The sequence below is a fragment of the Haematobia irritans genome, chromosome 1 (genome assembly GCF_050003625.1).
Source record: "Haematobia irritans isolate KBUSLIRL chromosome 1, ASM5000362v1, whole genome shotgun sequence".
Lineage (NCBI taxonomy): Eukaryota > Metazoa > Arthropoda > Insecta > Diptera > Muscidae > Haematobia > Haematobia irritans.
Genome location: NC_134397.1, coordinates 271,743,687 through 271,761,456, shown reverse-complemented (window position 1 = coordinate 271,761,456; position 17,770 = coordinate 271,743,687). Strand labels below are relative to the sequence as shown.

Genomic DNA, 17,770 nt, shown 5'->3' with positions numbered 1-17,770 from the left:
GGGATGTTATAAAATTTTGGAATTTCAGGAAAGGTAAAGAATCGATTTCCGATAAATCAAAGATAAAGTTGCATGGTTTGGATACCAGGTGCTGAGAACGAAGGCCCAAAGGTGAAAGTCTTTATCCGAGGTACACAAACAGAACCGTCACACATGAGGTGCAATAATATGATCTGGGGGTGGTTTTGTAGACAAGATATTGGTCCGATTCATAGACTCGAGGGCAGTGTTACCGTTGGAAATTTTGAAAAAGTCGCTTATTCAAAAAAGGTCGCACAAAACGGTTGCATAATAATAAAAAAAGTCGTTTACATTTGTGGAGTCTTTTTTACAAAAAAATGTATAAAAAAGCAACACAAAAACAATAAAGGAAAAGTCCATTAACATAAAAAATTATTGCAACATAAAATCCAGTAAAAGTAAATAAAGGGTGATTCTTTTGAGGTTAGGATTTTCATGCATTAGTATTTGACAGATCACGTGGGATTTCAGACATGGTGTCAAAGAGAAAGATGCTCAGTATGCTTTGACATTTCATCATGAATAGACTTACTAACGAGCAACGCTTGCAAATCATTGAATTTTATTACCAAAATCAGTGTTCGGTTCGAAATGTGTTTCGCGCTTTACGTCCGATTTATGGTCTACATAATCGACCAAGTGAGCAAACAATTAATGCGATTGTGACCAAGTTTCGCACTCAGTTTACTTTATTGGACATTAAACCAACCACACGAATGCGTACAGTGCGTACAGAAGAGAATATTGCGTCTGTTTCTGAGAGTGTTGCTGAAGACCGTGAAATGTCGATTCGTCGCCGTTCGCAGCAATTGGGTTTGTGTTATTCGACCACATGGAAGATTTTACGCAAAGATCTTGGTGTAAAACCGTATAAAATACAGCTCGTGCAAGAACTGAAGCCGAACGATCTGCCACAACGTCGAATTTTCAGTGAATGGGCCCTAGAAAAGTTGGCAGAAAATCCGCTTTTTTATCGACAAATTTTGTTCAGCGATGAGGCTCATTTCTGGTTGAATGGCTACGTAAATAAGCAAAATTGCCGCATTTGGAGTGAAGAGCAACCAGAAGCCGTTCAAGAACTGCCCATGCATCCCGAAAAATGCACTGTTTGGTGTGGTTTGTACGCTGGTGGAATCATTGGACCGTATTTTTTCAAAGATGCTGTTGGACGCAACGTTACGGTGAATGGCGATCGCTATCGTTCGATGCTAACAAACTTTTTGTTGCCAAAAATGGAAGAACTGAACTTGGTTGACATGTGGTTTCAACAAGATGGCGCTACATGCCACACAGCTCGCGATTCTATGGCCATTTTGAGGGAAAACTTCGGAGAACAATTCATCTCAAGAAATGGACCGGTAAGTTGGCCACCAAGATCATGCGATTTGACGCCTTTAGACTATTTTTTGTGGGGCTACGTCAAGTCTAAAGTCTACAGAAATAAGCCAGCAACTATTCCAGCTTTGGAAGACAACATTTCCGAAGATATTCGGGCTATTCCGGCCGAAATGCTCGAAAAAGTTGCCCAAAATTGGACTTTCCGAATGGACCACCTAAGACGCAGCCGCGGTCAACATTTAAATGAAATTATCTTCAAAAAGTAAATGTCATGGACCAATCTAACGTTTCAAATAAAGAACCGATGAGATTTTGCAAATTTTATGCGTTTTTTTTTTAAAAAAAGTTATCAAGCTCTTAACAAATCACCCTTTACATTATATATATATATATATATATATATATATATATATATATATATATATATATATATATATATATATATATATATATATATATATATATATATATATATATATATATATATATATATATATATAAATATATGCATTGTATACAAAATCATTTGACAACAGAAGATCAGCTAACAGTGATTGAAATGGTATGCAATGAAACAACAACTGAACAAACCAGAACACCACGTAGGTTAGGTGTCCATTGCGCTGCCATACGTATTTAACTTCTCTCCTATTAATTAGTGCTGTCCAATTCTATGTTTAGCTCTATGACACGGGAACTCCTTCTTATAGCCGAGTTGAAAGGAGTTTCACATTGCGGTGACGCGTATGGCACCAACAAAGTTGCAAAATGCGACTAAAATCGCTCAACGGTGACACTGCTCAAGGGTATTATGTTGTCGGAGGACTTCAAAGACGTTTTGTCCGATGTGATATTACCATTACGATGTAATGGTTGCCCGGGAAATGTTGTCTGCTTGGATTTTTCAGCTCCATCATGACCCCAAGCATACGTCTAAGATCGTAATACAATGGATCTCCGGTGAAAATTTGTGTGTGCTTTACTGGTCTGCCCAGTCGCATGACCTGAATCTTGTAGAGAACCTTTGGGGAAAATTACAAATAATTAAAGAAAAAATCCTGATTATTTCTGAAAAAACCCTGATATAAACCATAGGATATCATTGACCATTTAGTCCTGCCAATGTCAGGAAGATGCACAGAATTCATCAAGCGGCATGGCTTTGGTATTAACTATTAATGTTTAAAGTTATTCTTAATTTTATAAAATATATGGAATTCTTATTATATTATTAGTATTAGTTGCAAATGTTTTGACCAGAGCAAAACACTTATTATGAAGCCGATAGCCTTTGTAGCTAGTGCTTTAATGTTTATTATAGTTTTTAAAATTGTAATAAATAAATAAATAAATAAAATAATACTTATTTTCAACTAATTTTATAAATGGCCAAAAAGACTTTGTCGTTAGTTTCTTTTTTCCCTTACAACTGACATAATAAGCAACAACATTTAATTAAAACCATGTTTTTAACATTTCTTTATAATTAGGTTTATTTTCAACAGGCAATGTGGTTTCAATTGTATTGAGCGTCTGTATTCTTTGGTGATATGGTATGTATTAGTAATACAGCATATTACTCATACGTACTATAGAAAGATATCGCACAAAAATATACTTAATAAGAAATGAGAAACACAAAATATACTTTTATATAAGTGCTGCTAAAATATTCATCAGAACTGTGCAAAACAAATCTCAAAGATTTCCATCATACTTTGTATTCCCCAATTCGGAATTTGTCTCCGTGTTATAAATGACTTTGTCTCGGACACATACTGACAAAGTGCACATATCTGTATATGCATTTAACACAATCGAGATGAGAATAGAATTTCTGTTCGTTAATGACGTAGGCAGTATTAAATGTTTACAACAACAACAACTCACCATTCGATGATCGAACGGTCATCGACAAGTAATCTGACCGAAGGTGTTTGTGAGTGAGTGTGTGTGCGGCTACTTGTACTTTCGAATGTTTTGTAGAAGTGTGCTACACAAATGTGTTCATCTCATGTGCGTAAAAGAACACAATAATTGCCAAAGAAAGCATAAACGAATAATGAACATTGGAACGACCGACTGACGAAGACAATATGCCACTCGATCGGCAGAGCATGAAATATACATAAATACATAAAAGTAGAGAACAAAACAAACACACAAAAAATTATAATGAAAATGAGAGACTGGGTCACTGTTACTCGCTGCCAGCGTCTCCGTCGTCGTCAACCACACGCTTTAGCGGGGGCTGTTAGAAGCACATGAAGCTGCACTACACTAACTCTTTAAAACTGCAATGTGCGTGCCTACAGATTGGGCGAGTATGCTAGTACGTGTGTGCTAGGGGGAGTGGTGGGAATGGAGTGTAGAACTAACCAAACAACCGGTCGGTTAAGTTTAATTTGTTTTCTTTTCACTAGCTGTTGGTGTTGCTGAGCCTCCTCCTTAATGTTCTCCGTTTCGTGTGGATTGTTGTTGCTGTTGTATTCTCAGTAGAGTTGCCAAATGATATATGTAGTCCGAAATTGTAATGAAATCAGGGAAATATACTGTAAATTAAATACCTTTGATTTTAGGTTGGTATTTGCAGTTTTGTATTGTTACCCTAAACCAATGTGTGGTAAATGTAAAACTCGAATTATATCACACTCTACTGCAGAAGCAGAGTGACATAGACCGATTACGTACATACAAATTTGATGGCTCTGAGTAAATGCTAAGTGGAATTTAAGAAAAAGATCATAAGAGGTTAAAAGAGTGGCTCGATAAGTACTCAGCTCAAAAAAAAAAAAAACAATCATTTGGAAATTTAGTGATTTATTTTTTGCTAAGCGATTTTATTAAATTTTTAAAACTCTAAGAATTCTTTGGAGAATACGGATTGCGGTTCGTAATCTGATCATTTTCACAGTGGCGAGGAGGTAGTTGCCGTCGGTGTTTTAAACTGAAACAATAATTCGTAAGTCAATGTGGATTGCACGATGAGACCATCACCTTTACGACCAGTGGGACAGCTTTCGCCTTCTTCGAATTACATTCGCCAGGTGTAGTTCCCTATTTCTACTGTTCGTTGGTCTCAGTGTAGCGATTTTGCGAAATGATGCAGAATCTCGGCTCCTAGCGAAACGACAGTATTCTCATCTCCATAATTTTGTTTAAGGTTAAGTACAGTGAGGCTTAGTATATTTCGGACCAATATCTTAATTTAAAATGGCTGCATTTGGGAGGAAACAAATCGCCACGAACTCAGCAACCGTCTTTGAGTTGTAACCCCTATACATTTGAAAATATGGCAACACTATTTTTAACTAAGTGTGATTATTAAAAATTCTTTTCTTTTCCATTGCTGTCTTTTTGTTCCCTTTTTGTTGTTTGTAAAAATGTTATTCGTCTCGCCCAACAACCAACCACACACCATTGTGTCGGTTTTCAGTTTTTGCTTTCATGCGTTCTCTAAGCTGTGTTTAACGTTTGAGGCTACTACATGGCTTCTACATTTTCTTCTTTTTGGAGGTATGTTTTTTTCATGTTCTGTATGGGTTTTATAGCGTTTTTTCTTATTTATCCAGCCTTCTGCTTGACTTGAATCATCTCTTCTTGGGGGCAATAAGTGTGTGAGAGTTATTTTTTGCTTGCTGGCTATTTGATTGTAGTACTTGTTGTTGTTGTAAATTGTGAAAGCAAAAGCGTTCTGATTTTTTTTCCTTTCTTTCTTGGTCGATGTCTGTCGGTCGCCATTGTTGTTGTAAACTTCTTGTTTGTGGCCTTAAGCTGGGCTTGTATTTGCTGTTGTTATTGTTGTTGCTATTGGGTTGAATTCTTTTAACTTTCACACCGGAGCTTTATTGAAGAGGAGTGTTGGTTGTTTGACTGCTTGAATTGCTTTCGTGTGTTGGTACAAAAGTATACGGAAGTGTATGTTGTCAACTATGGGTATTTCCACGACCAAGAGGAGATAGTTCAGCATAGCTTAAATAAAATTCGAAAAATCCGAACCAGTGCTGCCGCTAGTGAAAAATTGAGTGAAGTAGATTTTGGAAAGAAGTGGAGTAGATTGAATAAAATTGAAGAAGCATACATTTTTGAAAATAAAACAATAGAATTCATTTTATTATACCCTTCACCATAGGATGGGGGTTAACTTTGTCATTCCGTTTGTAACATGTCCGTCCGTCTGTTGAAATCACGCTAACTTCCGAACGAAAGAAGCTATCGAAGAAGCATATGATCTCTAACAACCATGCAAAAATTGGTCCACATCGGTCCATAATTATATATAGCCCCCATATAAACTGATCCCCCGATTTGGCTTGCAGAGCCTCTAAGAGAACCAAGTTTCATCCGATCCGGTACATGATGTAAGTATATGGTCTCTAACAACTATCCAAAAATTGGTTCACATCGGTTAATAATTCAATGATTAAAACCACTATGTTCATCGTAATTAAAGGAATAGGGAAAACAATTAGGTAATATGGGAAAAAATTTTAAAAAATTGAAGCAGAACAAAAAGTGAAACAGATTTTTGGAAGAATGAGTGACGAAGTAAATTTTGTGAAAATTAAGCAAACTACTTCGATTGAAGTAGTAGCGGCAGCACTTATCCGAACTGAATCAGTATAAATTGGTATTGTAAAACGGCGTAGCATGTGTCTGGTCCAATGCTCTTAAAGAGATCTAACGGGCGGACTAACAAAAAACGTTAAGGGACTTTTTGTATAATTTCTTCTACTTAGAAGTAGCGATATTACAAGGTTGTGAGCTAAATCTTGCAATGATAGGTGGAAAATTGTGGGTTTGGGATCATGTCTGACGACATTTAAATTAACCAGAGTTTTATTTAAATATTAGCTGATTTAAAGCATATTCTATCATGTTTCAATATTTAGGATCGCAAAATGTTTGTTTAGCGATATTTTCTTAGTTCTCTTTAATGATAATTTCAATTCAAAATTGTAGTCCGGGAATATATTGATGTTTTCGCCATGAGAAAAATAAATTCTTTAAATTCCGAATATCGGAGCATCTGCACTCTGTGCAAAACAACAAGCCAATTGGATTAAAATTTCGTCACATCAAGGTAAATCGGTCGAAAGATATACATGGGATAACCGTGTGGATAACACCTTGTAAAACTACGAGAAAGGAAACCATTAACTCTTCGGTCGTTTGGAGACTGACCTTAAACTCAGTGATGCTCCGAATGAAATTGTTTCGGGTTTCGTCTGTCAAAAAGTTGTAAACATCACAGATATAATATAACAAATATTTTTAAAACAAAAAAAAATGTTCAGATTTGTTCTAATACCTCATTCACATTACAAACCAAAATCCACTTTAACTAGATTTTAACTGTCATTTGCTTTATAAAAAATGGATTTCAAATCTCCTTTTAGTAGATTTCGAGCCTAATGTGAATGGGGTATAAGAAAGATGGTGTGTGTATAATAAGTTTGTAATTTTTAACACATCGAAATCCGACTATACACCCTAAAAAAATCACCCCAAAAACATTTTGCTTCAAGCATATATATTTTCAGGATTGGTCCAAACAAAATATTGTTTGTATTGTTAAAACATATTATGTTTCACCTCAGGCAAATGCTAGTAGAAAAAAATTTAAATGAAATGTTCTTTGTGTATATATATTTTTAAGGCGCTAATTGGTTACTTCCATTATTTTACTTGCAGCATACTCTCTAGGCCTCCCTTTCTAAACACATATATGTTTATAGGCTATTTCTAAATTAATATATCTTTGCATCCAAGCATATTATATTTACAAACATTTTATGTCCCAAACATAATATGTTCTAACATATTAACATATATGTCCCAAACATGTTATGCTAGTTTATGAACATTATACGCTTCATTTAAAAATATTGTGTTAAGAATTTTGAGTTCCAAACATATAATTTTTACACCCAAACATATGAAAAACTGTCTTTTTCGTCCGTGTAGTAAAAAAAAATTGTTAAATTAACGCTAAATTTAACTTAGCCTAATGAAATTTTCCTTTTTTAACCCAGATATGCCGACGGGCCGTTATATTCTGTAGCAGACCAATAAGTAGATTAGAAAATGTAAAGCACTGTAAACGCAGAAATCTGAACATAACAGGTGTACTACATGTAGTACGGTCGGCATATCTGGGTTAAGTATGTCCCAAAGATTTTATGACACAGCAAAAAAATTGGAAGTTCTTCTCAAGGCATAACTTTAAAAGAACTTCCAAAAATGCTCTTCCAAATATGTTCTTTATTTAAACTGCACAGGAAGTTCATTCGAGTCAATTTCTTTATAACTCGCTTTTTTCATATTTTTAATGGGACATTTATTTTTTTTGTGTGTTTCAAATAAAATGGTACAAGTTAATAAAATGGTACAAATTATTTAAATTTAGCCTAAAAAATGCTAAGTCCTTTGTAGAAAAATTTTGAATTTTTTAAAATATCTGATCACAAAAGTTCCAGACAAGCATTATAATGCATTAAAAATTGTAAGGAGTTAGCATAAAGATCCCAAAATTGAGTTATCTCTCCCAGGCAGATCTATACTAAAGGCTGTGGAAAGATTCATTCGCCCGAATCGAAACATGTACAGTCCAGGCGTGTATAGATTTGTATCTGGCGTTTTCAATGACTCATTAATCATGTTCCTTAATCTAAATCTGTCCATAAAGCCCGATTAATAATTGTAAAATTAGATATAATGCATTTGGACGTTAATTGCCTGTTTCGGTATCAGGCTAACATGAAATATAAAAATTTTTAAAAATTATTAATTTGTCAAAATATCACAAAATTTCTTAATTCACATTCAAGAAACTGAATTCGCCTCCCACCTTAAGAAGTGATGCAAATTCGGTGCAGCGGCTGTTGAAATGGTGGACATCCGACCTAGGACAAGCCCATGTTAAATTCATCGTTTCTGCGTCAATTTGGCACCACTTCCGGATCCAAACAGAACATTTTCACTTATTTTTTTGCTGAGGAACTAAACGTGTGTTAAAAGTTCAAAGACCGTATAGATAAGCTCAATATGAACTAAAGCAGAAGAACATTTTTGAGCACAAAAAAATCTGATTCAATCACGAAATTAATTGATTTAACAATTGATAATTGTTGATAAAAACGAGCTCGAGGTCTGGATGATTAATTTTTATTTATTCAATATCATCCAGACCTCGAGCTCGTTTTTATCAACAATTATCAATTGGAAAATCTATATACAGGTCGAATATAATAAAAACATCCATAATATAATTAATTGATTTAAGTTTTTAATTGAAATGCCTTCAATAACGAAAATGATAGTATCAATCACAGTTTTAATTGGGCATAACAAAATTTTGATTAAAAAATTAATTGGTTTTATTTGAAAATTTGAATTAATTTTTTAAAAATTTAATTGATGTTGATTGCAAAACTCAATTAATTCCTTGAATTAAAAACGTGCCTATTTTCAATTACTTTTTTATCTGACTTTGTGTTTTTATTTTGATTAAAAAATTGATTGTTTGAAATACATTTTTATTTAAAAATTTAAAAAATCCATAATTGTTTTAAGTGACTTACCCCCATTTTCATGAAGCTCCGTTAGTTAGCTAATTTTTAAACCGATCTATGGACATATATGTCATCTTGTCTATATATTCTACATGCCAGTTAGAAGCTTAACTGTTAGAAATTTGTCAGTTAAAGTTAACTGGAGAAAAGATATTTGCAATTTACTTTCCGTTAACTGACAGTTAAAGCCTAACGGAGCTACATGAAAATGGCCGTTAGTCTTCTGAGTTTGATTAAAAAGTTAATTGTATCAAATTTTCAAGCATTGACTTAATAATTTCTTTCTTCTATCTTGAGTAAAAAGTTAATTGTATTAATTTATTAATTGGAAATATTTTGGTGATATTTTTTTCTGTGCACGTACCAAAAATAGTAAAAACTACTGTGTGATTAAAATGGTCGTGATTTGGTGCTAATGATTTGTTTCTTTACTATTAGACTTTTAGTTCAATTTTTCTTCTATAAGAGGGTGTAATTTCCTGAATTGCAGATAAAACGTATGCCCGGGCATTATATTTTCCTGGTTTTAACAACGTTTTCCACCTCATAATGTGGATTACAATTTAGTGCAATTTTCTCACGAGGTTGTTCATTCTTCCTATAAAACAGTTCAATTTATTGATATCGGTGTTATTTTAGTTAAAGTTTTCTAAAATTAAACAACATTTTCCTTCCTGGTGGTTAAACTTTTTTGGAGTGTATTTTCAAAATTTTTTTTATTAGAAATAATTTTGTAAAATTAAATTCATCCAAAAAGAAAAGAAAAAAAAAAAATAAATTTAAATCTGACACGTTATTATAAAGTATTGTTGATAAGGATTTCTCAGCGTGAAAATTCAATTTTTTTTAATTTCATCAGATTTTGATTCTAAATATAAATATTCCATAATAATATGGAATCTAGGACAATTTGATGTTGTCATTTGACACTCTTTCCTCAAAATTGGAAAAATACCACCTTCTTCTTTTTTTAAATAAAACACATCAGGTTTATATTTTTAATTTGATGAATTTTTATTCACATTTATAATAGTTTTTATGTATATTTTGTATTTTATTTTAAGGAAGCTTATAAAACTAAAATGATTACAAAAACTTATACACTTAGTAATCTTACAAGCTAACAAAAAATCACATAAAACATGGAAAGTTTTCTTTTTTTTTCTATATAAATTATTTTGCAATTGTTTGATCGTTGTAGTAGCTTCAAAGAAAAGAAATAACAAAAACACTCCATAAATATAGGAAAATCGAATTTATTGTAACGTTTATGCAACAAATTCAAAAAAAAAAAGAAAAATAAAAAATAACAACAATGAGGCAACAGGTTGCAGAAAATGCAATGGTGGAAAAAATGAAAGAGAGAGAAAAACAACGTTAAACGATTGATTTCGAACAAAAGAAAAGGAAAGATAAAATTGCATAATTATGTCGATAGGTTTGCAATTTACAATAAGAAATAAAAAACAAAAGAAATAATTATAAAAAAAACATAAGCTTTTGGTCTAGGCAGTAGCTATTATGGAAGAGTAAAGAAAATTTATTTAATTTTAAATTCGATTTGGACCGTGATTAATCATTACCAATTGCAAAAATTAAAAAAGAGCTTTAAAGACGATGGAGACTTTGTTCTTTGGAGTTATTGTGTTCAACATTTTTTATTTATAATTTAATTATTTATTATTATTTTTTATAAATTTTTATAATTCAGTTTTCTTTTGTTTTTCACTTCAAAAATAAAAACTAAGCAAACCTTAATTTAGTGATAAGAAGCCCACTTCTCATGTGATTTCTTTCTTGCATAAGTCAACACAACAATCATCCACTTACAAAACTACACTTTGTTGATTATATTGTAAGGAAAAGATTAACAAATTGTTAAGTTATTTCTCTTTTTAAACTATGTGTGGTGTATTTGTTACAGAGATAATATTCTTTTGTTTGCTTATATAATTTTATAATATGTATTTTTGAGTTTCTTTGTTTAAAATTTGTTCAACTTATAGCTAAAATGGATTTATTGAGCATGATTGAAGAAAGATATAATTCCAAAACTTTTGTCTTTGCTTTATCAATTTTTATTTTTAAATTACAATTTTGTATTTTTCTTTTCTGCTTAATATTGCACTATAGTTTTTATTATACATTAAACTTAAACTACAGTTTTAAGTTAGATTTCTTACACTATACATGAAAAACATTAATAAAACAAAATATTATATCAAACATCTGTTACTGATCTCAATAAAGAAAGGTGAATTTATTTCATTTTTCGAAGAATTTGTATGAATTGCCATCATATAGATAATTTTTGTTCTAACGAAATGTATTTCTCTGGGTTTTTGATAATATGGTCATAAATTTCATTAATAATATTCGTTACTGGGAATTTGTAATGAAGTTGACCTTAAAGAAGTATTATTGGTATGTGAACTAATATCAATTATCATGGATGTTGGCGATTCGTTACTTTAAGTAGAATATATCAAAATTTCATGGCTTTTATGAAACGTATTACTTTAATTAAGGCGTATTTCGTTCTTGTAATGATATTTTAATTTAAAAAATTGAAAATCATTTTATAACCCTTTCATTAAATGTACTCTAATTATCTTAGACATTTGTGTCCTTTCTTTAACGTTAATTTCAATTAGGACATACTATTTTAATACATTGTTTAATTGTTTCACTTTTGAATTAAAACAAATGTAATAATGCTAATTTCTCTTCTTTTGTTTTTCTGAAATAATGTAAGCTATAGTGTTTGTATAAATGTCCATTTACTGAAGACGTACATTTGAAAAATGGTCTCAAATTTGCAAATTTTTTGTTAATTGTTAAAAAAAGTTTATAAAATGCATTTTAGTACCCATTAACATGGAAAATATTTAAGGCGTATTTAGATTACAGCCTCTTTTTTAAAATAACATCGAAAAATAAATAAGAACTAAGTGGGAAGTTAGAGTTTGGTATAGTTTTTGAATGTCCTCCGTATTGGACATAGGTAGTCAATGGATTTGAATTTTCTGTGTGTAATAATTGTTCGTTTTGATCAAAAGATAATTGATTAATAGGAATTTTTTAAATGAATTTAAGGGCGTTTTCGATTCACACAAAATATGTTGCCTTGGTTGGTACACTACGTTTTCCCTAATTGACATTTCGCCAAATGATAGTGTAATTCTAAAGTTATTGTTAATTTATTATATTGTGAGGTATCCAAAATCTATGACAGTGTCCTTGCAATCAATTTCGAGAATGTTGCACCTTTTTTCCCAATCGAAATCGCCATAAGATATTTCGCATCAAAATTTAGGATACTCATCTTTGACACAGGGTTGCAAAAAAAGGATTTTAAAAGATATTTTTAATGAAATTCAGTACGAGCCTGCTGATATTTCCCTATTAAAAATCTATTGAAATCTATGTGAATTTCGACAAAAATCCTCTTTAAGAGGAATTCGTGAATAGGATGAACGTAGTATCAGTTTCTTTTTCTGCTAGAAAAATTTCTGCTTTAAGGTGGGTATTAAGTTCGAATTTAGCCGCTAAAATCGTCATTTTTTCACGATTACTTTTCTTTAACCCTAGACAGTCATCATTCGTCAAAATGACGACATGCAATTTCATTTTCGATTTAAAATGCAATTTAGTCTATTGGGAAATGGTAAATTTAAGTTATACTAATTTGACCGTTTTATGAATTTTTGTTTTATACTAATTAAAACCAAATTGAATAAGAAAATAAATTCAAGTTTCATTCACTTTTTCGCTCACGATGGAAATTATAGCGTCGTGAAATGAGCCTTAGTCAAAATGACGAAGGATGACGTTAATGTACAAAAAATAAGGATGACTGTCCAGGCTTAATAATCCATTTTAAGGAATATAAACTTTGTGAAAAGTTGCTTTGGGCTATTCCCCATCAAGTTATAATGAAATCTGCAACAAATATGTATAATTTTATGGCGTTTTTTACTCATTTAGTTTTCACTTTAGTGAAAATTAGCGGCTAAACTCGAACTTAATACCCAGCTTTATCGAGTGTATACGGAAGTTTAAGAAACCGATCGTTCTTATACTCTCTAAGAAAGTTAGACAATATATTAAATTATTTCTAATTGAAAAAATATTATTTTTTTCCTTTCATGACTATTTTCATGTAGCTGCGTTAAGATGGGTACTTAGCCGTTAAAATCAAAAATGAATCAGTAAAAAATGTATAAAATTATACCTCTTTGATGCAAATTTTGATATGGGGAATAGCCCAAAGCAACTTTTTATAAAGTTTATATTCTTTAAAATGGATTTTTAAACAAAAGTGATCGTGAAAAAATTGCGATTTTAGCGGCTTAACTCGAACTTAAAACTAACCTTTAGGCTTTAATTATAAGTGGAATATATATGAAAGATGACAAATATGCTCATGGTAGCATTTAAAGTTCGTGAGCTATCGTAGCACTAACGGTGCTTTATAAAAACGGGGATTGATTTTCTAACTATTCTTCATATTATGTTTAATTATTTTTCTTGTTTTGATATTTCGATCAGTTACAGATTAAATGATTATTATTTTCATTTATAAAAAAAAAAAAAAACTGTCAACCCATTACCATTTAATTTATAGCTTCTTCTCGCTTAGTTAGGAAAACGGAAGCCAAAACAAAATTAATTAAAGCCCAAAAAGATCAAAATGTCAAAAACACTTTTTTTTTTAAATATATGTGAGAAGATTAAAATAATGTAAATTATATTCGTAAGTCTTAATTACATATATGTGGAAATGAAAACAAATAAAGGAAAGAAAGCCAAGCGATATGTAATAACATAACATTAATATACACAACAAACAAAATAAATTACAATAACTTAACAAAAAGAAAAAAAAAAACAAAAATTAAATTAAATTAAATTAAAAGGTTTTTTGTTTTCAAATAAAACTAAGAAATTTTAATGAAAATTTGATTTACAGAAATAATGATGAAAATCAGAATTAAAATTCGTATGAATCTAAAATTAAACAAAACATTTTGAATTCTTTGGATGGAGTAAAACTTATGAAATATATCCTTCTTGAAGAATTCAAAATGTGAAAACGGTACTAAATAGACTCTCGTTTCTTTGTTATTAATAACTTTAATTTTTTATGTTAAATTTAACCTAGTCTTAAATCCTCCGTTTAAAGATACTTTAGTCAATGTTAAAAATATATGATCTATTGAAAATGGATATTTGGTAATTTTGGAATATCAAAATAATGAATTATGAAAATATATAATTTCAGTTCTTATTTTAGGTAAATATTTAAATGATTTTGTTTATAAAAAATTGTATTGATCTGCAATTACGTTTCTTAAAATTTAAGAAGTTTTTCACTCCATATGAACAAAATATATTCCAAACAATACGCATTTTTGTATTCCATTAGATTTAGTTTTGAATTTTTATACAAATAAAATAATCATACATGTTTTCCATTCTATTTTAAGTTCATTTTCATAACAGAGACTAAGACTACGGTGTGAGGTACCCATGACGTTCTTGAGAATTACCGATCTGCACACTAAACATTGTTTTCATGATCTGTTGAAGCGATTTTATTTAATGAATGGTAAAATTAAAAAATAAAATAAATTTTCAAATTTCTTAATGGATTTTTTGCCAACAGGTTATTTTAATATTTGCATTTATGTTTCCGGATGATTTAATGCTTTTCCAGCAGAAGTTTTGTTGTTAATACTAAACAGTTTTTTTTGAGTTTGTTAACATTTGATCAAACAAAAAAAAAAAGAAATGATGCAATAATAATAAGCTATATGTGGTAATGGAAAAACGGTTTGTTATTATTTTAAAACAATTTTTTTATAAGTTCGTCGTTTTTAAGGAATAAAAAATCTACATGAATACTCTGAGAAAATATATTCAGTAGTAGAAGAATCGATTGTCCCGTCTCAATGCAAAAATTGTTTAATTTTACGAAACTTCCATTTTGTCATACATAGTTTTTTTTACTTACAGATATTTTTGCACATATAAAGTAACTATGACAAAGATTGTCTCCGTTTTTTTTTTGTACTTTAATGACAAAAAAATCGTATTAAAGTTAAAATTCTTTGTTAATTTTTTAGCCAGAATGGTAGTAGAGAATAAAATAAGCGATGTTTAGATCCTCCTTCTAGATTTTTCCATTGAACGAATTTCGAAATTGTTAAAAGAAAATCCATAAATGTTATTATTAATAAAAAATATATGAACGTCATTTGTGGACATTTAAAAAATATTTTACAATTTTGACAATTAAGTTTTCGTTTGTGGCGATAAACAAATCGCAAGCTAAGTTCGTTTGGCGGAATGAGTTACTACGGAAGTGTTTGTAATAGCTTTGCAATGTCATTATTAACAAAAACTGTGTATGAATGGTAGAACATTAAAAACAAAAAATTAAAAACTCTTAAAATTTTGCGTTTGTTAATTTGCAGATGACAAAACAAAGGAATGCATAACAATTTTATGCGCTAATGATTTTATTCATTTCCTCGAAACCAAATTGCAGGTATTTTAGTAATCGTTTTGATAACAAAAAAAGCTGTTTTTTAGTATCTACTAGACAACAATTTGTGGCGACCATAGTAGCAATTTTCTTCAATTTTTCATAAAGAATCTTCTTCATAGGTAAATAACCTGCAATTTCGTTTCGAGAAAATATTATGTGAGAGTATTGTCGTTTAAATGCCTAGAGTATTTTGGCTAGAACCCGGTAGACAATTCTAGCGAAAATTTCAGCTATTTGTAAGAAATTTTGTATTCGCTTACGAAAATTTCAGGAGACGTTATTATCGATTGCTAACATAAGAATTCGAAATGGCAAAAGTGGCTTATTGACCAGCAAAAGAAATTTTCGTTAGAAGTGCCTACCGGGCTCATGTATTTTTGATCATATAGTTTTTTTTTTTTACTGTATCTGATTTTTTTGAGATATGTAATATTTTCTATAATAAAAAACACTGGTAATTAAATCATTGTAACTAAAGGTACCTGTAAACGGAGGCTAGAGTATTTAAAAAAATGGAACTAAAAATTACATTACGAAAAAGAAGAAAATAATTTCACTTTCTTGGAAGTTTTTTGTTTTTCGTTTAACTAAATTTTCTCTAAAATTAATCACACATTCTTCAAAAGCCAATAGCTTATATCCCATATCCATACCCTTTAGGCCATATACAGACCTATCCATACATCACATGCCGCCCCCATACTTTTACAATCCATCCATCCAGGTTGTTAAATTTCTTGGTCGTCATTTTTTACTCGAAAAACTTCGTTCTATTGCCCTTCAGCCTAATAAAAGGCAAGAGGTCCAAGGCAAGCCTTCACAACACGCAATCATAGTGTGACAGACAGATAAACAAGATGACGATGATGACGACGACAGTGTTACGCCTAGTTTCGACGATCGGAGGCACGTGTCATGGCCTGACGTGATTTCTCCTTCTCTCTTAACTCTTTGATGGCTCCCACTGTTCCTACGATTAGTTTAGCGGTAAATTGTGTCTGAGATCCTGCCGATGATTTGGCCGAATTGGCCTCACGATCTAGGCCTGTATTGGCGTTGGCATAGGCACTGGTATAGCCTACATAGTTGTTGTTTAGATCGCGACCACAGCTGCATTGATGAGACATGATGATTATATGGACTGTTAGTGATTCTAACGAGAATACGGTAACAACGATACTGAATTGATTATGGTGGTTGATTGAAGAAATTTAGATTTCTATTTAGTTGTAATTAGTTTCCGATTTTAAATTCAGTTAAATTTAAAAAAAACTATGATTATTTTATTGACCGCTTTGGTTAAGGTTTTCGATCATTACATTTAAATGAAAGTTTATTTGTTTTTTTTGTTTTCAAAACCGCATACACCCTCGAAAATATCTGGACATTCCACAGCAGCAATAAAATTTTATTAGATTAGTTGGTGTTTGTTTTCTATATTTTCTTTTAAAGAGCAAAAAACAAAAACACAAGCTCTCTGAATGTTGAATATATATATATTAAATTTTATCTGATCTCATGTGTCTGTCTTCTTATTATAATTCTTCTTCTTTTTCTTAAACGGGTGATGTGTGGTGGTGTTGACGATGGCGATCCGTAGCCTTAACGAAGGCAAACCGTTTCAGTGAAATTTTTACGTAAAACTGATCGTCAAACCAACCAAACAAATGAACAACACAACAAACCGAGCAAACCGAATGATACAGACTTATGGCTGACTGGCTTCATACATACGTACGTACTACCGTAACAATTCCCCATACATATACGTATGTATGCTTGTACGTATATAGGTAGGTTTATGTGTAATTTGGGGGGCTTCGCTTTCAATTGATCACCAACGTAAATAAAGCAGCAGCAAAAGCATTCATACTCAAGTTTAAATTAAGTTCTCTCTTCTAGTACAACACACATACACACGGATACATATGGCGTTGCACTTGCAGATCTCTTGTGGTGGTGGTGTATGCGTGTAGCACATCTGTTGTTAGGCGGCAGCAATAGTTTTGGAAACTTTGATTATACACTCTCACTAGTATTGTTTGACTGTGCTTTTGCATTTTTTATTTTGTTTATATTTTTTTGTAAAACTTTCACACTTATACTCTCAGTTTCTCTTACACTCATTGTCTGGAGAAAGATCTATATCGAAAGGGAGATAGGAATAGTGTAAACATAAAATATATTTAACCGTATAGACCAATAGATGACAACCAAATATGCAATTTTCATGGAAAATTAAGTGATAACATTTTAAAATGTCCATTATTTGTATATAAGAAGA

General features: G+C 31.2%; 2 protein-coding genes across 2 annotated transcripts in view; both read right to left on the bottom strand.

The window, feature by feature from the left end:
* The window catches only part of LOC142224610 (uncharacterized), a 93,341-nt gene that overhangs the window by 40,166 nt on the left and 35,405 nt on the right, over positions 1 to 17,770 (bottom strand). The gene's annotated exons all lie outside the window — the stretch shown is intronic.
* LOC142224605 (uncharacterized) lies at positions 9,923 to 17,144 on the bottom strand. The gene has a single exon (XM_075294387.1). The coding sequence runs from the start codon at positions 16,611 to 16,613 to the stop codon at positions 16,374 to 16,376; it is 240 nt and encodes a 79-aa protein (XP_075150502.1). The 5' UTR covers positions 16,614 to 17,144; the 3' UTR covers positions 9,923 to 16,373.

What these genes read in the sequence shown, in the direction of transcription:
- LOC142224605 (XM_075294387.1), bottom strand. Translation starts at nt 16,613, where the DNA reads ATGTCTCATCAATGCAGCTGTGGTCGCGATCTAAACAACAACTATGTA.